Consider the following 26,503-nt stretch of genomic DNA (forward strand, 5'->3'; position numbering starts at 1 on the left):
CACCTGTGCATCTGTGAAGTCGTAGAAAGTAGCTGAGGTTCAGGCCTACCCATCTGTTACCCACTCACTAGTCAATCAGAGTGTTAAAGAGAAAAACCACAGGCCCAAAATGGTGTCACTTGTGCCGAAGCCCCTGATACCAAACCTAGATTTAATACCTGACCTGACTGCCATTTCCACCTTCCCCAGGAATGTAATCTTAATCAACTAGTCTGGAGTTTTCCAGTCAGCACCAACAAGGTCATCTGCCACGTGGGCCTTCTCCATCCCCCAGAGGAAGAAGAGGCAATCTACGCCGTAAAATCCTTGCCATTCCCTCCCACTCATTCCCCCAAAAAGATGTCGTGGCCTAAAAAAAATTCTTTCTTTTCTTTGGCTAATAGCTCCTTTGCCCTACCCTTCTTTATATAAAAACCTTCAATTTTGTACAACCCCTTGGAGCATCCTTCTGGTTGCTAGACGAAATGCTGCTCAATTCATAAATCACCTAACAGAGCCCATTCAATCTTCAATTTTATTTGGTTGCTTTTTTTTTTTTTTTAATTTTTTGGCCATACCACGTAGCATGTGGGATCTTAGTTCCCTGACCAGGGATTGAACACACACACCCTGCAGTGGAAGCGCGGAGTCTTACCCACTGGACTGCCGGGGAAGTCCTGCATTTTGTTTTTTAACAAGAGAAACCAAATTGTTTGATTGAACGGGTTCTGCTTTAAGAGACGGAAAAATGCTGTCCAGTAATGTCGTGGAGAATTCGTTTAGTCTCTTTCCATCTTCTACCCTGGAGGGAAAAAACAAAGACAGAAGACATCATGATACACAGAAAGTCTTCACAATTATAGAGGAGTTTTTTCCTGACTAGAAAAAAAAAAACTCTCACAAAACACACGATGGGATTATTAGAGTGTTATCTAAGGGAAGTAGAATCAGGTAATCTTTACTTTTGTCTTAGTATTTTTATATTAAAAGATATATAATGTAATAATTAGGAAAATTTTCTGCCAAAAAAAGAAAATGCTGTTTTTAAAAATCACATAGAACCCCTCACACAAATGCCACTATTAACTTTTTCTGATGTGAACTATGGAGATGATTATTCTCTCTTCAAGAGTTTAGGACATATTGTACAACAACTATACCTCAGTTTTTTTTTAATAAAAGAGTTCAGGACAAAAAAGGAAAGTCCACTTTATCAAAAATACGCTTCCAAAAGATAATACCCTTAACTCAGAAGAACGTCTCCTTAACTTCCGAATACTGCCACCCTACCCCAAAGGCCCAGCCTTCTTTCTTCTGGGCTTACCTCATTCACAGGGATCAGAATATTGAACTGTTGCCTGTTCATCTGTAAAATTAAATGACATATATTATTATATTGCAGGCCTAATACATTCAGAGAGAAACTACTACATAAAAGTTACTGCTTTAACCCTCTTCAAAAGATTTCTACAGGTTATGAGCACATTCAGAATTACAGCAAGTTTCCAATGACTAATATTTGCACACTTGTAGTAAATTAGTCATTGCAGCAAAAATATTAAGAATAGTTAGTCTTTAGAGACCACCGTTCTTTCAGTCTATGGACCACGTTGTATAAAATATGTCTAGTGCAGAAGACTTTTTTAAGTGGCATATAATTGAATTAAAATGCTTTAGGAGATCAGATAATGTAATTATGTGCACTTGGCTTGGAAAGGAGTATCTGTAAAATTAAGGAAGATATCATGAAGAATGAAGTAGAAGTATGTTGCAAGATGCAGATAAATCTTGGCCATCACCTGGTAGGTAGTAGTCATAGACTTTGATGGTTGCTGGTTTGAGGTTGGTGACCAACAGGCTTTGGCTGATGGTGAAGGTATAGGTCTGAGACTCCTTACTAAGCTGTGGGGAAGACAGACAAACATCACATTAAAACAAAAGTGAAAATAACATCGCTGTCAGGTGGAGGTTAAAAGGCTCTTGCTGTCATCACACAGATTTTCTGAAGCCCTTCTACCTCTGCTCTATGCCACACCTAATATTGCCTCCTGCTGGCTTCCTGGCTTTTTCTTCTTAGCATCTTACCACTTCCTGGTCCTTCTGCAAAATGGGTCTGTTCTTGGTCTACTCTAACCCGTGGCTCCTCCACTGAATTAAGTGAAGTGGCCAAAGGAACGGAGGCTTCCACTTCACTCCAACACCTGTATGCTCCCGATCGCCTTTCTCTCTTCATTCAGGTCTCTGATCAAATGACGTCTCCTCAGAGAGGCCTTTCCTGACCACCTTACTTTATCTATTTATGTTTTTAAGATTTTTTTGACGTCGACCAGTTTTAAAGTCTTTATTGAATTTGTTACAATATTGCTTCTGGGTTTATTTCTGTTTTGGTTTTTTGGCCGCGGCATGTTGGATCTTAGCTCCCCCGACCAGGGATGGAACCCGCACCCCCTGCATTGGAAGGCGGAGTCTTAACCACTGGGCCGCCAGGGAAGTCCCCTGATTGTTACTTTAAAACAATCACATCCAGGCCTACCCCCACCACACTCCTGCGTAGTACTGATTACTACTAAAATTATTCCTGAATATGTGTGTGTGTGTGCACATATATATGTACTTTTAAAATTTGCATATTGCTTGTCTCTCCATTAGAATATCAAATCCATGAGGGCAGGGGCCATGTCTACTGTTTTTACTGCTGCATCTCTATCACGTCGAAGAGCATCTGGCATATATTGATGGCTCAATAAATATTTGTTGAGTAAGTGAATAAGTGGAGAGTTCAAAACAACTGCATAGATTAATCTAATATAAAAAGAAAATAAGATTTATGCTGTAAATTTATGTATTTATTTACTTTTATTTTTGCTGCATAGGGTGGCTTGCAGGATCTTAGTTTCCCAACCAGGGATCAAACCTGTGACCCCTGAGTGGAGCAGTGGAGTCCTAACCACTGGACTGCTAGGGAAGCCCCTATGTTGTAAATTTAGATGGGAAGTTAGAAACACCTAATTGGAAGATAGTTCCAAAGAGATTTCTTCTTAGGTATAGTGCTTCTAAAAGCATGGTCCAGGAACTCTCAGGGATCCTTAAGACTGTATCTGGCAGACTGTGAGATCAGAATTCTTTTTGGAATAACACTAAGACATTATTTGCCTTTTTCATTCTCATTCTCTTTCACTGTACTAGTGTAAGGGGGCTACCTGATGTGTGATATTGCAACAGATTGAATGCAGAAGCAGATGGGACAATTTTACTCTCTTTGATTAAGCTAAATATTAAAGCAAAAACATAAAACAATCTGCTATTCTCATTTTGTTTTGGGAAATACATTTTTCACAAAATGTTATATTAAAATGCAGTGAGTTTATTTTTGTTGTTTTTAAGTGACAATAAATATTTTAATATTTTTCTCAGTTTTAATTTCTAATAAGTTAAATGTCAATAGACGTAACCCACATCACCACAAGCTCTTTGAGGTCATTTAAGAGTAGAGAGGGGTCCTGGAATAAAATCTTTGGAACCACTCTTCTCGTTGGTCATTTAGTTACCATAAAGATTGAAAGTAAATGACTAATATAAACCAAAAGAAAGCTGGGATAGCAGCCTTAATATCTGACCAGATAGAATCTGTGGCAAAAAAAAAAAAAAAAAGTGCCAGTGTACGTAGAAATCTAAATCTAAATCTATACACACACACACACACACACACACATATATAATTAGTGTAAAAGAAGCACAGTGTATACTAATAAAAGGAAAACTGAAAAAGATATGTTCATAACATATACATACATAATTATATAGTTGAAAAATATATCAAGAAACAACTGACAGAATTGCACAGATAAATGGGTAAAGGACAAATCAATAATGGTAATTAGAAATTTTAACAAGCCCTTTTCCAAAACTGATAGATTGAGCAGGAAAATAAGCAGAGATAACAAAGACATGAACAACAGAAGTAATCATCTTGGACTTTCAGATCTCGATCTAGATCAAGAGAAAGGGGATGGACCTTCTTTTGGAGCACACAATGAACATTTCCAATAAAGACCATATATTAGGTCACAAAAGAAACTTCCATGCATTTCAGAGGCTCACTGTCATGATCTCAGACCATAATGCAATACAATTAGAAATTAGTAACAAAAAGATGGCTTTAAATATCCCATGAATTTCCCCAAAAATTAAGATATAGAACTAAATGGTAATAAAAACAATGCTTGTCAAAAATTGTGGGACAAAAAAAAAAAAAAAAAAAATTGTGGGACAAAGACAGAGTATACTTAGAGGGAAATTTATAGTTCATATTCATCAGAAAATAAGAAAGACTAAAAATAAACAAATCGGCATTCAACTTAAGAAGTTAGACAAAGAATAGCAAAAAATGTCCTTTCCCCTTCCCTTCAGCCCAAAATAAAGAAAAGAAATAATGAAGAAATTAAGGAAACAGACCCCCCAAACCAAGCAAGCAAATAACAAAAAACAACAGAGAAGAGGAATAAAACCAAGAATAACTTGTTAAATGTGAATCAGATTGTCCTCTGGTGATGCTGATCAAGCGAAAAGGGGAGAAGATACATAGAAAAAGGAAATAATCACAGATATAATCATGACGATTGGCTTTTAGACCATTAGACTTGATGTCTCAGATTAGAAGCTGACAAAGCTGGCTGGATACACTGACCAGCCTGCCACTGCAGTCTCAGGAATGGTGCCATGGAAATTAGAATCCCCAGATGCTACTCTGGACACTGACAAACAGGATGACTTGACAAGCACACTCACTCTATAAATTCAGCCTCAGCCTCCTTACATAGAAGGAGGGGTGCCGTGTGAGACTCAAAGAAGGTGTGTATGAAAGCATCATAAACTTTGCAAAATGCTTAAACAACTACAATATCATGATTTCAGGGGTTTTCCTGATACACTAACCAGAGTTATCTCAAAAGAAACTATACAGGACTTACCCTAAAGGACCACCCCCTGGCAGATAAGAAAACCACAGTTAGATGAATTAGTTGGTGTGGGAGCAGAAAACATTACCAACAACAGTAAATTTTAATCGGAGACAGTCTTGTCAGTTATATAATAATGCTACCTTTCTTCCTTGTGCTAAATGGAGTATGATGAAATAAGCATCGTAACAGTTTTGAGAATACTACTAGTCCTTGAGAACTCCTTATTTGGTTGAAATGAAAAGTTACATACAATGTCTAATGAAAATTAATTAACATTAACATTACATTATAAAATAATAATAATAATTGCTAATGTGTATTGAGGGTTTACTCCATACCAGGTACAATTCCAAATATTTTTTCATGTCTTAAATCACTTAATTCTTTCAACCACTCTGTGAGATAGGTAACTATTTTTACCACTACCCACCCTCATTCTACAGATGAGGAAACAATCATTCAACAATTGCAGCCAATGTTAGAAGCAGGATTTTAACCCAAGCACTCTGGCATCAGAGCCTCAGCTATTAACCACTCTGTTATTCTCCAGAGCTGTCATGTTGCATGTGGGTATTAAGCCGTTGAAATGTGGCCAGCCAGAAGTGAGATGTGCTGTCAGTGTAAAACACGTACTGGATTTCAAAGATGTAGCAAGAAAAAAGAAAAAATGTAGATACCTCATTCACACTTTTGTATATTAATTACATGGTGAAATAAAAAAACATTTTGGGTATATAAAATTGAATAAAATATATAATTAAATTAATTTTATCTGTTTCTCTTTAATTTTTTTAATGTGGCTACTAGAAATTTTTAAATAACACAGATGGCTCCCACTGTCTGTTAGATAGTGCTGTCCTGGAGACGCAAAGGGGTATTTTATGGTACACCAGTAGAGTTCATCTTGTGGTTGTGAACTCCCTCTCCCAGGTTCCTCGTCTTCGTGTATGTGACACTAGTACATGTACATTAGAAGGGAAGTTGAAAAGACACGTGAGCGATCAAGTTCTTTGGTTCAGTTCCTAATCCCTACCTGTTCCAAGTAGATGTTGAGTGTGTCAGCTCCAGATTCAACCTTCTTCACCAGTGGTTGCTGGAGAAGCTGAATAAGAAAGGAGAAAAAAAAAGGAGACTGAGAGCCAGAGCCTTCCCTATCCCCTAGAGTAATCTTCCAAAGCTCTGCCATGGTTGCAGAAACAACATATACTGTGGAAAAGGTAAGAAAAAGGAACCAAGACTGTAACAGGTTCCATATCATATATCCGGTGCACCTTTGTAGCCCATTTAGATAATAAAATCATGAGTTGTATGTATAAACCATGATGCCCATTTCACCAGCTTTTTAATGATAATTAAAAGCTATAATAATAAGCCCCCCCTCAGAGATAGAAAACAGAAGCAACTTACTAACTGATGGGTGCCTTCCATTGGACTGAACCCGGAAAGCATCTTTACTTCCACAATAACCATATTGGAAGAGCTGCGACTCCCCACATAACTGAGGGCAGAAAGAAGCAAATCTGTGTGAGTCCATTATCTTCCCCCTCGGCACACTGTGCATCTACCACACACACACACACACACACACACACACACACACACACACACACACTCACTCTCTCTCTCTCTCTCTCTCTCTCTCTCTCTCCAGCTCAGCTTCCATGGTCTAGGTGCCCCCCACCGCACCTCCGCTGTCCTCACCTGGTATGGATGTTCAGAGCCAAGGATCGAGATGAAGTATGTTGCTCACACCGAGGTTTCCCTATTTCCACACTAAGATTAAAGGCCTCCACACTTTTAGGAGGGAGAATATTATATCTCAGCACCGTCTAGTTGGAGGAAACAGATAACCAGGTCAGAGTTGGGAAGGATTTTAAAGCTTGTTCTGTTTGATAGATAACTAATGAGAACCGACTGTACAGCACAGAAAACACTACTCAGTGCTCTGTGATGACCTAAATGGGATGGAAATGCAAAGAAGAGGGGATAGATGTATACATGTGGCTGATTCACTTTGCTGTACAGCAGAAAGTAACACAACATTGTAAAGCAACTTTACTCCAATAAAAAAGAAATAAAAAATAAAAAGAGGGTACGTTTCGAACGACTTTCCTTGCAAGTAAGGTAGATGAGAGAAGGTGCTACTAGAGGCAGAGATGCCCTCAGACTCTCCTTCCCAACGCACACTAGTCCTCCTGGAGCCCTGCTTACCTGCACAAAGACACAGCCCCGGCCTGAGGCCTCCAAGGTGTACACCCCGGGGATATCGGGCAGAGTCTCCTGCTGAAACACCAACCGGTTGGCAGCTTGAACGTTGAAAGTGTGCTGGAAATTCTGAGCGGATTTTACAGCCAGGTTGACTTCCTCAGACGGCGCATAGACAGTAGTGGCATACTTGGCAAGAGCTTGGAGAGCAACTACAGTATCCTGAGGAAAACAATCAGGCATCAGGCATATGCTTACTGTTTTGTGGGCCATTGGAACTAACCTCCAACGACCCTGTAATCTACACACCTGATTGTTGTTCGCTAGCTTGGATGATACCTCCTCTAAGTATCTAAGAACCACATTCACCAATGCTGGGGAAGCTGACAAAGAAATCATAATATCTTACCTGCACAGAAAATCACCATCAAGTCATTCTTGAACATTCATGGGTCGTTAGCCTAATTTCATATATTTATATTCAGCAATGAAACCTAGCTTCAGAACTGGCTACTGTTAGAAGTAAGTGGATCGAAGGAAATCCAAAAAAGAGTATACATATCTATACGTATAACTGATTCACTTTGCTGTACAGCAGAAACTAATGCAACACTGTAAAGCAACTATACTCCAATTTTTTTTTAATTGGTAAAAAAAACAGAAGTGAGTGGATCACTGTTCAATATATATTTTGCAATTTCCTTATTTGGGGAAGAAACAGCGGTAACTTGATAACCCTAAAAATTGCACGCTCTTCAAAGTTATTTAATTGCATAATGATCTTCTGTGGCACAGGGTATCAGGGGATCCTTGGAAAACCCCTCCTTGAAGGACAAAGCTTCTTAGCCATTATGACATGTGACAATCTTTTCTTCATCTGGGAATAAGACAGATAAACTGTTTCTAAGAGAGCATGGCATCCCGTAAAAAGTGTGAGCCTTTCCTTTCTGAAAACATGATTTATATAAATTACAACTGAAGGAAAGAAAAAAAGAATGAGATATTCTGCAAAACTGTCACATCTCACTCTGTGTTATGAGAATTTCTGTATGCTCGAAACTTTGTCAAATACCTACTGCAGAATAAAGGAATCCCACTTCTCCCTATCCCAAACAAAAAAGAACCGTCATATTTAGACATCACACTGTCATATAAAGATAGGAAGACAGGTATCAACCCAGGGGAAGCTGTGAACAAGTTATATCTGTGCAGCTTGGCCCTCTACAAACAACTTTTTGTCTATGCTCTGTGACCTGGAGCCCAGGAGGGCTTTATTCCTTGGACATGTGGAGACAATTCAAGGAATGGGACCTCACCATCACCTAAAAACCAAAGTGGGTGATATGTGACTTCTTGTAATAGCCAAGGATTTTACTGAAAAGCAACTCTGGCATATATCTGTCACTGAGAATTCTAAACATTCCATCCTCCGCTTTCTAAAATTATATAATTATTTAGGGCTCAGCAAGAAGAAGGAAATCCTTCCTGATCTTTGGCTAAGAATTTCCCTGAAATAAGGAAACATAGTACCATATAACTTTTTAAAATTCCAATGAAGTCATTACCATATGCAAGGTCTTAACATCATCTATTAACATCTACACCAGACACTCCATCTATTAAAATCTGTTCATTCTTCCAGGTCTACTTTACATGTTACATCCTCAGTAAAACTGGCCCTAATTTCAACAAGTCATACTATAATCGCTATGAGAACAAAAAATGTGTTTTCTTGTTTACCTCTGTATCATCAGTGACGTGGAAAGAGTAGGGATTTAATACTATTTACAGAACAAATGAATTAATGGCTATTCTCTTTGTGATCATCAAAGATGATTTTTATGACATTATTTGAATTTATCATACAATTCCACCTCCTTTTTTCCCTACTGCCACCCCACCAATTCGATTTCTCTTTACCCCTAAACTAGACAAATGAAATAGTCTCCTGATCTCTTCAAATCCAGTGTCTCTCTCCTCTAAATCATCCCATATCCAAGGGACAAATTAATCTTTCTGAAACAAAGTTTAAAAAAATTAATGGCTCCTCAGAATTAGGCAGAAACTGAGTCTGACATGCAAGGCCCTTCATAATATGAAGCTACCCTACCTTTTCAACTAAGTCCCTTTATGCTTCAGCTAAACCAGTTTTCCCAACAGCCATTCTACGGTTTGGCAGATGGGTGTCTCTACTCAGACTCTTCCCCCTTCCTTTCAATAGTTGCCTAAAATTTTTACATGTCCCTTTAGATCTCCCTCACATGCCATTCGCCTGTGAAGACTTTTCTTATCCCTCAAGCTGATATGAGGTCTCTCTCCCTCTTGAAATTCAATATTTTGTACCTTTTGTATCTTTGTTCTGTAACCAGATCCTGCTATGTAATATATACAACTTTTCCTAGCTTTCTTTCTAGACTGTAAACTTTTTAAAGACTATATCTTACCAGATTTCCAATACCTGAAATAGGAGGTATACCCGTAAAATCTTGCTCTTATGCTTACAGATCCCATAATTGGCTTTCTAATTTGTGACTATGTAATACATGTCCTCTTTTCATGTAGAACATAGATCTCATGATGTTTCATATTCTACAAAGAAAGACACTTAAATGCATATAGTACTATTTATGTGCTCAAATGACCTAATTTTATGAACCCTTCTGTATATTTTTCACATGATTTTCTCCCTTTCTATAGAATGATTAGTCTCTGGACCTACAGGGCAAGGGCGATAGTTTTTCCTCTCTCTCCACATGGGACCTAATCCTACCTGATAAGTGGCAGGAGAGCAGGCTACTTACCTGAGTGGAAGAGAACCCTCCATATGCATTTTGCTGCTTGATCAACCAAGCCACTATGCTAGCGGCCTTGTTTATCTCATCTTGAGTCAAGTCGGCTTTGCTAAGCCAGGCCAACAATACATATGCCGTAAGTTCCACATCTACAGCCTCAGGCTCAGACCAAGGGCCGGCATCTGATGATGGAGGAGGTTTGTGGCTCCAGTGTAAGGACTTTCCTATGGAGGAAAACACATAATTAGGAAAGTCTTAGAAGGAAATGACTTTCCTATATTCACTTTGTAAATGCTACACCTTAAATCAGAGAAAGTACCAAACAAAAATTAATCGTGAGTTAGACAAAAATATTTCTCAAATCTTCTGATTTATTGGCCACAATGTATATGCAAGGATGTGTGCGCGTGTGTGTACACCCACACATAATTCCCCAGGGTAAAGCTGGGAGCATCAATAAATGCCTCCAGCAATAATATCAAGACCTCCCTTGTTAATTTATAAATTCTTATGTTAATGGAGATAGGTAAGTAGAAACTTCTTTTAAGAATTTTATGTGTTTGGGGTTTTTTTTTTTTTTCTGGCTTACAAAATTTTATTAATTTTCAGCATTTATTTTCCTTAATCCAAGGTCTAACACTTTAAGAAGAATAAAAATGGCAGAATATGCGTAAGAACTCTGAGAAACCATAGAAGAAATGCTAATGAGGGCGAGCAAATAAAATATGAGACCAAATCCCGACTCTATGACAGCCACAATGGCAGGTAACTTGAAGACAAAGCACAGCAAGTAGAAATGAGAAGAGTGGAAGCTAGAAGTCTAACTAAATATAAGGTTAGAGATAATAAATACATAGCCCACAGGAGGCCATCTAAGTGGAAGAACAAAAGAAAACATGTGAGCCTGCAATGCAAGGTAATGGAGAAGAGTTAATCACATTAAACTAATATACACCTGAGCAGATATAACTCCACCCACTGTCTGAGATCCCCATTCCACGACTAGAGTTGTTTATACACAGGCCAAAAAACTACCCAGAGCCCATATGAGAGGACAACTCGGCAATGACATTCGTATAAATGAAAGCTGAGATTAAATTTCTGCCTGGAAGTATAATTTTAAATAAACAGCTAGGTAAATAAAATTCATTAATAATGTATTTACTAGATCTGTTAGAATATTGAATACTTTTTTTTTTTTTTGGCCACACCACGTCACTTGCGGGATCTTAGTTCTCCGGCTGGAGATTGAACCTCTGCCCTCAGCAATGAAAGCGCCGAGTCCTAACCCCTGGACCGCCAGAGAATTCCCAGAATATCAAATATTATTCTAAATACATCCAAAAGTTTGAAAAGGACCTTGAGAAATCTTCAAGTTCAAGTCGTACCCCATCAAACTCCATGATTTTTTTTTTTTTTTTTTGCGGTACGCGGGCCTCTCACTGTTGTGGCCTCTCCCGTTGCGGAGCACAGGCTCCGGACGCGCAGGCTCAGCGGCCATGGCTCACGGGCCCACCCGCTCCGCGGCATGTGGGATGTTCCCGGACTGGGGCACGAACCCATATTCCCTGCATCGGCAGGCAGACTCTCAACCACTGTGCCACCAGGGAAGCCCAAAGTCCATGATTTTACACCAAAGAATTGTTAAATATCTGCAAAAGGGTGGTTCTCCAATGCCAATACGTTTTCTGACTAACTTCTACCATCTATTTTCTCTTCACGTTAAAAATATAACATGCCTTTGAGGACTTTCAGGGGCTTTCCCGCAAAACTGTTAACAATGATTTTATGACTTAACTTTTACTAAAATGAATCCTAGAATTGAATATATGTGGGACTACGGAGACTAGGGAAATTTTTCACATATTTTCACAATTTCAAAACACTCCTGGGATTTCCCTGGCGGTCCAGTGGTTAGCGCTCAGCGTTTTCACTGCGGTGGACCCAGGTTCAATCCCGCAAGCCACATAGCATGGCCAAAAATAAATAAATAAAACAAAATAAAATAAAAACAAGAAAGCAAAAAATTCCTAACATGGCTAACATACCTGAGATGATAGCCTGTTGATCTAGCTTTTCAAGAAGAATGTTTCTTCTCTTCATATCCCCAGCCAGAGTGAAAGTATAAGCTAGTAGGGCCTGTGTGTAGGGGGTGGTGAAGACGGAACCCTTGAGACACTGCAGACCCTGACTCACCATCATGTCCTAAAAAGTGAAGATGAAGAACTGAATTTATAAGGCATTCCTTTTAAAAGGGGCAATGATAAGGAAATCATATCCTCTTTTGAGTTTAAAAGGCTGGCTAGGGACAAAAATAGGTGACTTTCTCTAGAAACAGGCATGATCAGGAGAGTGTCAAGGGGAGGAGCTAGAGGAACTCACATCTGTGGTCTTTCCCATCTCCAGCAACGCAGCCGTGATGTAGGCAGTCAAGGAGACCTTGTCATCAACTCCACCCTGGATGGAAACGGAGATAAGAAGTCAGGGCAGCAGCCAGCACATGAAGAATTGCATGCACATTGCAAAAAGGTGTCCCCTCTGAACGGATGAATTATTATTTTTTTTTTATAAAAAAGCACTCCTGGAACTTCCCTGGTGGTCCAGTGGTTAAGACTCCAAGCTCCCAACACAAGGGACCCGGGTTCCATCCCTGATCAGGGAACTGGATCCCTCATGCCTCAACTAAAGATGCCGCATGCGGCAACAAAGATCCTGAGTGCTGTAACTAAGACCTGGCACAGGCAAATAAATAAATAATTTTTTTTTGTTTTTAAAAGCGCTCCTTTCCACAGGCTGACCGCAGCCCCAAGCCTCCAGGACACACAGTGGAGGGGAGAACTGGCTGGACTTCAATAACTGCATAGCCTTATACGGTAACCTGCAAGAAGTAACATGAGGTCTTCAGCTCTGAGTGGGTATTTAGGAAACCCAAGATAAGGTGTTAGGAAGGATAACAGGTTTTAAAAAAGGGGGGTGAGGAAGTGGGATAAGGAGAAAATCTCTTATTCTCAGATTTTTTTTTTTTTTTTTTTTTTTTTGCGGTACGCGGGCCTCTCACTGCTGTGGCCTCTCCCGTTGAGGAGCACAGGCTCCAGACGCGCAGGCCCAGCGGCCACGGCTCACGGGCCCAGCCGCTCCGCAGCATATGGGATCTTCCCAGACCGGGACACGAACCCGTGTCCCCTGCATCGGCAGGCAGACGCTCAACCACTGCGCCACCAGGGAAGCCCCAGATTTTTTACTGAATCTGAGATTCCCCCAAATGGACGTTCCCCTCGAGTGGCATAAAGCCCAGCTTCTTCTCCAAGGGAGAATAGGTAACCCCTTCCTTGATTAATGCCTTTCACAGAAGGATATTAGCAATTTTTAAAAAAATATATGTAATCTAAATTACTATCTTTGTTCTATAGATAAGAGTACCAACACTTAAAATGGTTAAATAGTTTGTTCAAGAATACACACTGTGGGCTTCCCTGGTGGCACAGTGGTTAAGAATCCGCCTGCCAATGCAGGGGACAAGGGTTCGAGCCCTGGTCCGGGAAGATCCCACATGTCGCAGAGCAACTAAGCCCGTGTACCACAACTACTGAGCCTGCACTCTAGAGCCCGCGAGCCACAGCTACTGAAGCCCGCGCGCCTAGAGCCCATGCTCCGCAACAAGAGAAGCCACCACAGTGAGAAGCCCGTGCACCACAACGAAGAGTAGCCCCCGCTCGCCACAACTAGAGAAAAGTCTGCGCACAGCAAAGAAGACCCAACGCAGCCAACGAAATAAAATAATAAAATAAATAAATTTATATTAAAAAAATACACAACTAATAAGCTGAAGGACTGGGATTTGAACCCAGTGGGTTTAACTCTGGAGCTCCCGATAAGGACCGAACCACCAAGCTTGACAACATAAATGATGGGTTTCTTGAGAGACTGGCTGGCTCTGGTAAGACAAGAGGAAGAAAAACCTCTAGGATCTTGTTCTAGTCACGTCCTAGCTTGTACTACTCCCCCATATGGGGGACACTGGGAAGATCCTGCATAAGGAACACTAATGAATCATATAGAGATTTCGTTTTCAATGCTCAAGATTTTCTTTTAATTGAATTTTTTTTTTTTCGGCTGCAACGCACAACATGCAGGATCTTAGTTCCTAGACCAGCGATTGAACCCATGCCCCTGCAGTGGAAGTGCAGAGTCCTAACCACTGGACCTCCAGGGAAGTCCCAGTGCTCAAGATTTTTAATCCAGGTCCTGGAATAGCAATAATGATTCCTCTAGGAAAGTTGGTACAGTCTTTCTCTCACTCGGTCTGCTCTGAACTGAACAAGCTGCCCGCACCCCGGCACCTTGCTGTGTTGGGAAAGGTCAGGCAGTGCAGTGAATGGGCGGGAACAGTGCCCCTGGAATCCAAGTGCTGTGGTTCAAATTACAGTCCTGCCGCCCACTAGCATTCACCTCAGGCAGTTTACTTAAGCCCTGCACCTAGTTTCTTCATCTGTAAAATGGAATTTATAATGATATGCCAGTGCTTAGCACGTTGATTTGTTGTAAACATTAAATATGAATCTCCGATAGAGTACTTAGTGCCTGCCAGAGAGTAAACCCCTTACAAAAGACACTGGGTGGGCTGTCTAGGAGTCCCCACCAGAGGAAATGGCTTTGCTTCAGACTTAGGGAAATAGTAAAAGGCTCAGAGATCTTCTAGTCCAGTGGTTCTCAAACTTTGGCAAGTATCAGGGTCTCCCAGAGTTCCTCAGAGTAGGTCTGGGGTGAGAGCTGGAATTTGTATTTCTTTTCTTTTCTTTTAAGATTTTTTTGATTTTTTTTTTAAAGATTTTTAAAGTCTTTATTGAATTTGTTACAATATTGCTTCTGTTTTATGTTTTGTTTTTTTAGCCGCAAGGCATGTGGGATCTTAGGTCCCGGACCAGGGACAGAACCCATACCCGCTGCATTGGAAGGCGAAGTCTTAAACACTTGGACCACCAGGGAAGTCCCTGGAATTTGCATTTCAAACAAGTTCTCAGGTGCTGCCGATCTGGGGACCATACTTTGAGAACCATATTCTAGTACATATTCTCATTTTACAGATGTGGAAGCTGAATGCTCAGACTGGTTAAGAATAATGACCAAGGTCACCCAGAGCCAGGCCTGAGACCTGAAGAACTGACTCTCAGGCCGGTGCTCTCTTGATTCTTCTCACTCAGAGGTACAAGTTCCTCCCAGACACAGTAGTGGGCTGTGGGCCCCTGGGCAGGTCCGCACCTTCATAGTTGTGTGAATGAGCTCTCCCACGTTGGCATAGCAGCCATTGGAGAGTTGGTTTCCCGCCATCCACCTGAGAGCATCCTGGACGTTCCTGTCATCAATGAAGATGAATCTCTGAGCCTGGTCAAAGCATTTGGTGACAAAGGCTGTCAGCCTGTATGGGTGAAGAGGGAAATGTGGCATGAGGGTGGATTTCCAGGGGAGGGTACAATAGTTCTACAGTTTATTCTGTTGAATGGTTCCAGAAGGGGAGTTGAGGAAACATAATGCCATAGGAAGCTTGGAAAAGGGAGGCATTAATTGGCATTCATGGGGACAAGAACTGGGAGGTACAAGGTCAGACAGAAGAGTAAGGGGCTTGACCATACATGAAGCTGAAATAAACAGTATTAAAGTTGTAGAGGATAGAAAGCAAGAAGGAATGGGGTTAAGGGGAGAGGTAGAGGAATAATTCCAGAGGGTTCAGGAATTATGCTCTGGGGTACAGAACTCATGGGGAACTGGGCAACATTACCATGTGTTTCCATTTTCATCCTGCTCCCCAAAGGCACTGTAGGATCCGTTCCTGTGTTTGTACATCAGCTCCCTCTGGTACCCTGGGAAGCCAGATGTGGTTTTAGATGACAGTGATAACTTCAAAAAACACCCCCATGGCTTTCAAGGATGAGGGACACTTCAGGGGCTGAACTTCCCTGAGTCTTATCACCGATCATAGGCGCTAGACAAGGTGTCCAAGAAGAAAGAGTGAACCAACTCACCTAGCCTCAGGAAATCCACTGCTTGAGACTTGATTTCCTCAGTCAGCATCCCTGTCTTCTGCAGGTACTGCAAGACGTAAATGATGGGAGCGAACAAGAGCATGTTCTGCTCCCCACAGCCCTTTGGCATCTGCACCAGACTGTCTAGGTTCTTCAGGGCTGTGCCCATGATGTCCCCTGGGATCCAAAAGGAGAGGGAAGGAAGGTGGTGGCAGAAGAAGGAACCCTTAAGAGTTATTATCATACATTTAACAAACACGTATTCACTATCATTTAGTGAGTCCCTACTCTGTGACTTTGGGGGCAACAGTCTCCACCTCGAAGAGCCCATAGTCAGGGGGGGCAAACAATTACAATATATTGCAATGCTAATTTATTATAAGCAAGTATAACATATATAATATCGGGTATGTATAAGGTGCTGGAGTTCACAGAGAGGTATGTAGGCCACCTGAGGGTGTTCATGGCTTTTAGGAAGCTGATGAGGTTTGTAACAAAACCTGCAATGCTTTATCTCAATCTCTAAGTGCCTCCACTGCATATAAATACATCACCCTCCAAATCACCAAGTCTCTCCCAAACACACACACACCCCTGATACGCTTTTCCACGTTACGTCTCTTGACCCCTCCATTTACTTCACAAGCCAGTAAGCCTGACATAAGTGACTCATGAACATCTGCATTTTAGTCATTGAGTTCAATTCAAATGTGCAAATATGTACTGAAAGTCAACTGCAGGAACTGTATGAAAAACAAACATGAAAAAGACATGGCCCTTGTCCTCAAGGATCCCTCAGTGCAGTGTGGAAGACAGACAGACAGTGAGCTGTAATACAGTGAGGTGAGTGCTGTACCAGAGGTATGAATCAAATACAGCCAAAACGGAGACATTTTAACCTGGAAGGGATGTGGGTAGGGGGTTAGAGTACAGAAAGCACCTAACATGTATAGGCCTTCTACTATGTGCAAGGTATTGTGCTGGGAAATTTATTATATTTAATCTTTACACCAATCCTGAAAGGTAGGTTATTATCACTGTCTCACAGAAGGGAAAAGAAGGATCGAAATTTTGCGGGGGTTTTTTTTTTTTGCGGTACGCGGGCCTCTCACTGTCGTGGCCTCTCCCGTTGCAGAGCGCAGGCTCAGCGGCCATGGCTCACAGGCCCAGCCGCTCCGCGGCATGTGGGATCTTCCCGGACCGGGGCACGAACCCGTGTCCCCTGCATCGGCAGGCGGACTCTCAACCACTGCGCCACCAGGGAAGCCCCGAAATTGTTCATTAACTTATCCAAGTTCACATGGCTATTAAACGGCAGAACTGGGATCCTAAGCCAGTTTGATACAACTTTCATGGCTCATGTTTTTCCATTTGCTCCCCCTCCTTGCCTAAAGAAGTGGCATGTCCTATGTAAATATGGTTGAATCTTCCCAAAACTGTATTCAAATATATGAAGTCCTCATTTTTTTTTTTTTGAAGTCCTCATTTTTAAATGGTTCCTGCAAACATTTCGTCTCCCCTCCACCCAATTTATAGACCTAAACCTAAATACATATCAAGCTTCAACGAGCTTTAACTTCCTCCTGCCCAGACTCTTTGCTGTTTTTAACCAGAGTATACGTCTATCTAATCCCATCTGCACTGCACAGGCTGTATTTGCCCACTTTGTAAAATAAGCTCTTCTTCCTTCATCACTTCTAATCTACCATACCTTCCTCCAGGTAGGGCCATAGGCCTCAACCCATGCCACACCTTGGCAGCCTCTGGCCCCATTTTTCCTTTTTGAGCCGAGAATCTCTGGTTGCTTACCGTGAACAGAAACATAAGCCTTGGCTGAATCAGGAACAACATCCACAGGGACCTCCAGGGAGATGGATTCTGAAGCCACTTTTCCTATGAGGGGCAGAGAAAAGGTAAAACAATAAAAGGTGGAAATAGTGGGGGTTCTCACGCCCAAACCACAGAAAAAATTGCCGTAATCCAGGGTTTTCTATACCCAGTGCTTTCCGTGGGCTGGAGGTAGATTTTTTTACCCTATTCACAGTGGTCTTTGCTGAAAATAAATTCCAGCGAGAGACATAACTGTGCTGTACATTTTCTCTTCTTCATCCTGCCTTTCAGCTACTTGGCCCCATTGGGAATGGCACCCCTAGACTCTCCTATTTCTTCTTGTCCTGTATATTTCTCCTTTTGCCTAAGAAGATCTGTTGCTAAGGGAATTCTCACACCAACCCCTCTCTGTGTTCACCCACCTTTGGGGCACAGCAGTGAGCTGTGTGTCTTCTCCACAAGGACTCCTTCCGGCTGACATGGAGAGAGACAAGGATGGGTGAAAAAAACATAGATGAGTATCAGGGCAGGTGGCACTGAAGGAACAGGAAGGGGAAGGGAAACGGGGAGAAGAGGTCCTGCCTGCGCTCCAGGGCTTCACTCAGAACTAGAGAGAACAGAGCTTCTCTTTGACATTCAGAAGGACTCCATTTCAACCCAGGGAGGGGTCTCTCAGTAAAATTCTTTCTGGGCTAGAGCTCAGGATAAGTTTAGGAAACTTCTAAGAGACAGGATCGACAATGGGGTTCATGATGACAGGAAGCAGCGAATGATGACATTAGGGATTTTCTTAGGAGAAACTAACATTCATTGAGTGTCTACAAAGTAACAGGTACTGTATTAGATACTTCCATAGACCATCAGTATGGGTTAAGCAAGTAGTTAAGGGCAGAAGGGGGTCAGGGAAGGATAAAGATGAGCTGCCTGACTGGAGTTGGAGTGAGACTGCTGCGAGAGACTAACTGACATGGTTGGACACACGCTGAACATCCCTGGCTTGGTTGCTGCCTCTACCTCTGAAGCTAGGCCTGCAGAAAACTCACCTTGACCAGAACTGGTTTGATGAGTGTGTCACTCTGGCCCTTTTCTGGAACAAACCCCTTCTGGTCCCCACAGAGTTCATTTAAGTCCAGAATATTAGTGCTGATGGTGAAGTTTACATGACCTGAGAAGAAAGAGGGCAAAAGGAAGACATCAGATCTATTGGCAGAGGTACCAATGAGGTCTCTTCCCCTCTAGACTAGTGCTTCTTAAACTTAATGGCATACAAATCACCTGCGGCTCTTGTCTGTTACAATACAAACTCTATTTCAGTACACCCGGGGTGGGGCCCACATTTTGTGGTAGGTGGCCTCTAAGGGACCCCAGTGATCCCTGCCTCCTGATATTTACACTGTTGTGTAATCCCCTCTCCTTGCCTGTGGGCTGGATTTAGTGATTCGCTTCTAATGGAGAGGATAAGGCAGAAGCAATGAGATGTCACGGCTGAGCTTAGGTTATAAAAAAGACTGCAGCTTCTGTCTCAGGTGCACTCTTCCTCTCAAGCCACGAACTCTGGAGGAAGCCAGCTGTCATGTCATGAGGCAGCCCAGTGGGGAGCTTCATGTGATGGGAAACTGAAGGAGGCCACTAGCCAACACCTGAGGCCAAGAACTGCAGCCTTCAGTCTAACAGTCCATGAAGATCAAAGGCTTTGGAATGAGCTTGGACGTGGGTTCTCTCCTGGGCAAGTCTTTGGATGAGAACACAGCCCTGGGGCTTCCCTGGTGGCGCAGTGGTTGGGAGTCCGCCTGCCGATGCAGGGGACGCGGGTTCGTGCCCCGGTCCGGGAAGATCCCACATACCGCAGAGCGGCTGGGCCCGTGAGCCATGGCCGCTGAGCCTGCGCGTCCGGAGCCTGTGCTCCGCAACGGGAGAGGCCGCGACAGTGAGAGGCCCGCGTACCGCAAATAAAAAAAGAGAACACAGCCCTGGCTGAACTTCATGAGAGACCTTGGGCAAGAGGCACCCAGCTAAACGGCACAAATTACTGACCCACAGAAACTGTGTGATAATAAATGTTTGTTCTTTTTTTTTTTTTTTTTTTTATAAATTTATTTATTTATTTTTGGCTATGTTGGGTCTTCGTTTCTGTGCGAGGGCTTTCTCTAGCTGCGGCAAGCAGGGGCCACTCTTCATTGCGGTGCGCGGGCCTCTGACTATCGCGGCCTCTCTTGTTGCGGAGCACAGGCTCAGTAGTTGTGGCTCATGGGCCTAATTGCTCCGTGGCATGTGGGATCTTCCCAGACCAGGGCTCGAACCCGTGTCCCCTGCATTGGCAGGCAGATTCTCAACCACTGCGCCACCAGGGAAGCCCAATGTTTGTTCTTTTACGCTGTTAAAGTTTAGGGTAATTTGTTAAGCAGCAGTAGGTAACTAATACACCCAAAGACTGTACTTTGAGTTGCAAGGACTTAATCCAAGAGCAGATGACATCTCATAGGATTACTGTGATGATTAAATGAGTTAAGTCATGTAAGACACTTAGGACAGTGCCTGGCCCATAGTAAGTATTTGACTAGTAACATATCTCTTGTCCTGGCGTAAATATTAAAATCTCCCTCTTTCACTCTCAAAATAGTCCAGTGTGGATAATGTTTTGGTCATCTACCAAAGAATATTCGCTTATTTTTTTATAACATAGACTTAGGAGGGAGAAAAATAGAGGCAAATACAAAGAAGAGGAAAGAGAAAACAAAGCAAATACTGTAGAGGAAAGGGTAGAGTTCTCAGTCTCTGTGCTTTCCTTGCCCATCTGCCACTTCCTTCTCTTACCCAGTTTGACAGCTGTGACATTCCAGTGATAGGATTTTGATTCATCAGTACAGAGACAGCTGGAGGCCTGAGAGTCTGTCTCCGGTTCCACCTGGTACTCCTCTGATTTAGCCAGGTTAGTCTGAACCTGAAGGGGATATTTGAGTGATACAGTGATAAAGGGTCGGAGTAAAGGAGACAATACACAGAGGTTTAGGAAAATATGGGCGCAGAGACACCGACATCTCATTTCTTTCTCAGGGAAAATTGGTACACTTCCAGTTTAGGGACTGACACCTGCTTCTTGCATCCCTAGCTCTTACCCAGATGCACTCCTTCAGATAATTGAAGATGGTGGCAGTCAGACGAAAGGATTCTCCACGAACTACCGAGTAAGGGAGAGTCAGATCAACAAAGAATGGCTTGAAGGCAGTCAGTCCAACAGTGGGTGAAAGACCAAAGCCTCTGGACTGGGAAGTGCAAAAAGTCATGGCCTTCCATGTGGTGATGGTATCAGGAACTGTGACGCGGATAGACTCCTTCCCTGAGTTACTGTGAGAATACAAGAACCCAGGTGAAGCAGACAGCAGGAGAAAGGCATTTGGGAATTAAGCTACAAATTTGTCTGCAGAAGTGAATATTTCGTTGCTGTTGTGCGTGGGGGGAAAAGCAAAAAGGCAACCGCAATGGCGGCCCACGTGAATCTCAGAGTGTGACTCTTCGAGTGAGGATGTACAAGTATGGGAGAAGGGGGGGTGTCTGAGGATGTGAGGAGGGGAGCATGTGTGGGTGGGCATCTGTGTGCAAACATACCTGTAAGAGAGCTCAGTGCCCTCTGAATCGGTGAGAATATGCCTTCTTAGGGTTTGTCAAAATGAGGTGGTAAGCAGTGGGCAAGAACCAAACTAATATCAAGATGTGCCTTTCCGTTTGTGTGGCCCTGCAGTGAGAATGCACTGTCTGCACTGTGCAAATGTGAAGACGTGTGAATTTGTTTTGAGTGATTGTATATAACTGTTTAAGAATCCAGGGAAAGAAACACGTTCTCTTATCCCCATTAAACCTTCTTGGCTTGAGACTTAGGTTCATTAGAAATTATCTGAGTCACTTCTCTGCTGAATCTACACTGTGTGTATAATTTTGTTATACATACAGGCATCACTTTTAGGCACCACTTACCCAACAGGAAACAGATCCCAGAGCCAAGTCTCCGGGAAGTAATGGCGAACCTGAGAATCCTCTGGCTGAACTGGTAATCTCTCGGAAGATGTAAAGAGTCCTAAGGAGACCAAGAACAAGGGAAAAAGCAGAAGACTTATGTCATGTGATAAACTGAGGTGGAGAGAAAACCAGCAAGAAATTCAGAGGGAAGCAGAGAACCTCCAGTCTGAGATGAGGACAGCTAGTGAGCCTGCGCTCTAGACCCTGAGAGCCACGACTACTGAGCCATCGTGCCACAACTAATGAAGCCCGCACGCCTAGAGCCCATGCTCCGCAACAAGAGAAGCCACCTCAACAAAGAGTAGCCCCCGCTCGCCACAAACAGAGAAAGCCCATGAGCAGCAATGAAGACCCAACGCAGCCAAAAATAAAAAGATAAATAAATTAATTAGTTTAAAAAAAAGAGAGAGAGAGATGAGGAGGAAGGACCACTGAGGAACTGACTGGTCGTGAGGCTATCGGGAAATGACAGACATGGACGTCTGGCCAGGGAATGAGTAGATAAGGGCTTCAGGCTTCAAAAGTCCTCCCCAGAGACAGAGAGAGAGTGAGATCCTAGGGGAACTGCCTTCATCTATAACCCGCAATCCATTATCATTCTGGCTACTGGCTCAGTGCAAGAATAGGAGGCAAAGAGGGAGTTTTCAGAGTTCCATGATGCTAAATATCTCAGTGAATCTGCAAGCCACAGAGGCAGCTTACCTGTCCCTAAAGCGCTGTATTCTGAAGTTCGGTAACTGCAATCTGGATTCTTGATTTCGGCATTGGACAGTATTTTCAGGCCCACGTCCTGATAGGCACCAAAAGGACCAGAGAATGAAGAGTTAAGGGGGTCCTCTCCCTTACTACAAGGGCTACCGCCTTGAAATTTCACCCTCAAAGGGTTAAACTAACAACTTCTTTGCCTATTAATTGTGAGACCAATACTCAGCCACCAAGATTGGTTCACTTCTATTCCAGCTAGTGTGAAAGCTTTTCAATTAAACTTATTTCATTGTGTTTATATATAGAGAGAGAGAGACAGATGTATTATGCATATGTATATACACACATATACATACGTTTTTGCAAAATGATCACCACAAGTCTAGTTAACGTCCATTACCATATATAATTACAAAAAATTTTTTTCTTGTGATGAGGACTTTTAAGATCTATTCTCTAGCAACTTTCAAATATGCTATACAGTATCACTAACTATAGTCACTACGCTGTACATTACATTCCCAAGACTTATGCATTTTATAACTGGAAGTTTGTACCTTTTGACTACCTTCACCCATTTTACCCCCCTCCACCTCCCACCTCTAGCAACTACCAATCTATTCTCTGTATCTATGAGCTTCTCTCGTTGCTGTTGTTGTTGTTAGATTCCATGTAAGTGAGATCATACGATATTTGTCTTTCTCTGTCTGACTTATTTCACTTAGCATAATGCCCTCAAGGTCCATCCAGGTTGTTGCAAATGGCAAGATTTCATTCTGTTTTGGGCTGAATTGTAGTATTCCACTTATTTCATCGTTCAATATGTTTAATACTTCTTCCAAACGTTAGTAAATGTATCCTTATTATTTGATTTGGACTGAATTTTCTAAGGGCAGAGACCATATCAGCTCAATCAATTCAACAAAAATATATTGAGCATTATGAAGGAAGAGGCATTATAGAGAATACAAAGATGAACAAGACCCACTTCCTGACCTCGGAGACCTCCTGGTCAGATGTGGGCTAAAGCATCCCAAACTTCTGTGGATAAAATAGGCGCAGTATCTTTCATAAGAGAGACTTCTGGTCTACCTCTCTTCATTTTCCTTCTTGGCTGATCCCATGGAAGTCAATGTTTGGAGACCCCAGAGAGAGGACTAGTGTATAGTCTCAGACAGTAGGTGACTTCTACAAGCATGAGGACCAAGTGAGGCTGCCTTACCCGTCAGGAGTTTCTTTCAAGATTTTGCCCCTGCCAGTGCCCATATGACTCTGCCTGCTTTATTAGATGTGGGCTTTCCTTTCCCCCTCCCACCACAGTTGTTTCTATGAGAACAAAATGGGTAAGAATATTTACCTGGAAAAAATTGAAAAGAGCTATGCTTTGAGGGAACCAAGGCCTCCATAGATAAGCACGCCTGCCCCAACGCTCCTCGGGCACTGCATCAATGCGGGGCTGGGGAAACTCCCGTGAGTCAAACCCTGGACAGTCACGTTCAGCCACCTGATAGGGGTAGTGACCATACCAGAATGGGAACATATGATAGACCTGAGAAAAGACAGAAAAGGAAATAAATTTTTTTTTCTTAAGAAAATAAAATATTGACATAGTGAAATCAGTTGAGAAACTTCTCTCAGATTCTCATTCTGGTGGCACGGTTTACTGCTTTGTATTATTTCTCTTCGTTATTGCAGAATTTCTTCCATCCTAACCCCTTCCACTAGTTCATCTTTTTTCATAATCTGTCACCCTTATCTCCTATTTCATCTTTCCTCATACTGATCACTGTGACCGTATTAATTGTGTCCTTCTCGTATCATCATTTCTTTCTCTTTTTTTTTTTCCTTTGGCCGTGCCGCATGGCTCGCGGGATCTTAGTTCCCTGACCAGGGATTGAACCTGGGCCCACAGCAGTGAAAGCACAGAGTCCTAACCACTGGACTGCCAGGGAAGTCCCCATATCATCATTTCTACATTCATTTCCACACCAGCTTTGCTACCACCTTGTGGAGATGCAATATTTCCCTGAGACTCTCTTTCCCACTGCCTGGAATCCATCTCTTAATTCTGATGCTGTCAGTCTGTCTTCTCTGTTGACTCCCTCTTGCCACCATGTCAGCAGACCACTCACAGAGCTGTTGCTCAGCTCACTCTCTGGTCTAAGCAGCAAGACACTCTCATCCACGGCCCGGACCGCACACAGGGACTGGGGAGCTGCCTTCAGCTGCAGGTCCACATCTGCTCCTGGAAGCTGCTGGGAAGGTGAGAAGCCAAGGGAAACCTGGGGAAGAGAAAAGGATAATGTGGGGATCAGGTCAGCCTGGAGAAGAGGAGAAACAGTCATCACCCATATGCCCTAAGTATGGTGCCCAGCTCACTCCCTCATTTTTATACTGATTTTTCTTTGTAAAGTATTGCCCTTTAGAAACAGTGTCTTGTAATACAGTTGGAAAAACTAAGCAGCACGGTAGAATAATGTAGAAAGTTTCAAAGACAGAAAGTAGAAAGAAAGAGAATTTGTGGAATAGCTATACAGAACACGTGACTTCCCAGCATGACCTTTTAAAAGAAGCGGGAGAGCGGGAGAGTTCAACAGGCCATGCGAAAGATAGAGAACATGATATCCAGCTTCAATATTAACTCCTTCTTTCCCCACCCCTGCCTTATCTCCAACCCCAGCATACACAGGCTCTCTCTCTATGTCCAGACATTTCCTTCACCCTCTTCAACGCCATTTTACCTGATTGTCAAAGCACATCTCCACTGAGAACTGAATTTTGTCTGCTATGACACCTCCACCGGGAAAAATGGCATACATCACCAGGGAAGGATCAGGGGCTAGTCTGGAGTTGAAGGTCAATGAGAGAGAGAAGGAGCTTTTCAGTCCTGAAAGGGAAGAGGGGATATTCAGGAATGGGAGTACACACTCACCTACCAATGACATCCAACCCTGTGTTTGCATTTCTTCCTGAGCCAGCTGCAGGTCTCATGGTGCAGGTTGCTTCACACTGTCCTATTCTTCTGTGGTTACTGTTATGGTCTGCTCTCATTGCTCTTACTCTTGCTTCTAGTATAAGAACTATTTCTTGGAAATTTAAAGTTCAAGTATTCCAAGAGATGCATGAACACTCACCTCTCCTCTCAGACTTCAAGCGTTTCTGCCCCTCCATCTCCAAATTCCCTTTCCCTATTAACTAAGGAAGAGAAAAAGAAGTCATCAACAACATAGAAGTTAGAGGAGTTTAGCCTTGGCCCAATCCCTGCATCTCTCCATAAGGAGAGGCTCCTTTCGTAGTTCTGGAGCCCAGGTCAGTACTTCATGGAGCATCCTTCAGCTTGTCAAATGTTGGATGGTACCAAGAGCCCTGATGACTCTTCCTCCAGTTGGAGGTCTGTGACAACCACGGGGTGGGTGGGAGGAGACAAAGGCCACCACTGCCACGGAGCCAGAGAGAATAGATAGCTGACACCATTTCTTGAAGATCTCTAAGCTTTATTCTTTTATAATCCTTGTAACATAAAGTCTACTAAAATCCATCCTTACAACCTTTTATTTAAAACAAAATTTTTATTTAAGTGTAGTCGATTTACTATGTCGTGCCAATCTCTGCTGTGCGGCAAAGTGACTCACTTGTACACATACAGACATTCTTTTTTTATATTCTTTTCCATTATGGTTCATCGCATAGTTCCCTGTGCTCTACAGTAGGACCTTGTTGTTTATCCATTCTAAACGTAATAGTTTGCATCTACCAACCCCAAACTCCCAGTCCATCCCTCTCCCTCCCCCCTCCCCTTGGCAACCACAAGTCTGATCTCTATGTCTGTGAGTCTGTTTCTGTTTCTTACAACCTTTTAAAACTTATCACTCAACTGAAAATTCGGTGGAGGGTAAAGGGGTTGGGGATAAATTAGGAGTTTGGGACTGACATATACACACTACTGTATATAAAATAAATAACCAACAAGGACATATTGCATAGCACAGAGAACTAT

General features: G+C 42.6%; 1 protein-coding gene across 1 annotated transcript in view; it reads right to left on the minus strand.

Annotated features, from left to right (window-relative positions):
• Positions 1-1,304: 1,304 nt before the first annotated feature.
• Positions 1,305-26,503, minus strand: part of A2ML1 (alpha-2-macroglobulin like 1) — a 43,008-nt gene continuing 17,809 nt past the window's right edge. Inside the window, exons 13-35 of the mRNA XM_065887048.1 lie at positions 25,641-25,701; positions 25,248-25,393; positions 24,639-24,788; positions 23,864-24,055; positions 22,504-22,591; positions 21,760-21,859; positions 20,904-21,132; positions 20,602-20,728; positions 18,831-18,952; positions 18,210-18,261; positions 17,767-17,850; positions 15,958-16,134; positions 15,714-15,795; positions 15,197-15,353; positions 12,320-12,394; positions 11,986-12,142; positions 9,947-10,161; positions 7,152-7,367; positions 6,642-6,769; positions 6,348-6,438; positions 5,974-6,042; positions 1,779-1,881; positions 1,305-1,345 (exon numbers count right to left, since the gene is read on the minus strand). Coding sequence (XP_065743120.1) covers positions 1,305-1,345; positions 1,779-1,881; positions 5,974-6,042; positions 6,348-6,438; positions 6,642-6,769; positions 7,152-7,367; positions 9,947-10,161; positions 11,986-12,142; positions 12,320-12,394; positions 15,197-15,353; positions 15,714-15,795; positions 15,958-16,134; positions 17,767-17,850; positions 18,210-18,261; positions 18,831-18,952; positions 20,602-20,728; positions 20,904-21,132; positions 21,760-21,859; positions 22,504-22,591; positions 23,864-24,055; positions 24,639-24,788; positions 25,248-25,393; positions 25,641-25,701 — 2,862 coding nt within the window. The remainder of the gene's footprint in view (positions 1,346-1,778; positions 1,882-5,973; positions 6,043-6,347; positions 6,439-6,641; positions 6,770-7,151; positions 7,368-9,946; positions 10,162-11,985; positions 12,143-12,319; positions 12,395-15,196; positions 15,354-15,713; positions 15,796-15,957; positions 16,135-17,766; positions 17,851-18,209; positions 18,262-18,830; positions 18,953-20,601; positions 20,729-20,903; positions 21,133-21,759; positions 21,860-22,503; positions 22,592-23,863; positions 24,056-24,638; positions 24,789-25,247; positions 25,394-25,640; positions 25,702-26,503) is intronic.

The sequence above is a fragment of the Phocoena phocoena genome, chromosome 11 (assembly GCF_963924675.1).
Source record: "Phocoena phocoena chromosome 11, mPhoPho1.1, whole genome shotgun sequence".
NCBI classification, from domain to species: Eukaryota; Metazoa; Chordata; class Mammalia; order Artiodactyla; family Phocoenidae; genus Phocoena; species Phocoena phocoena.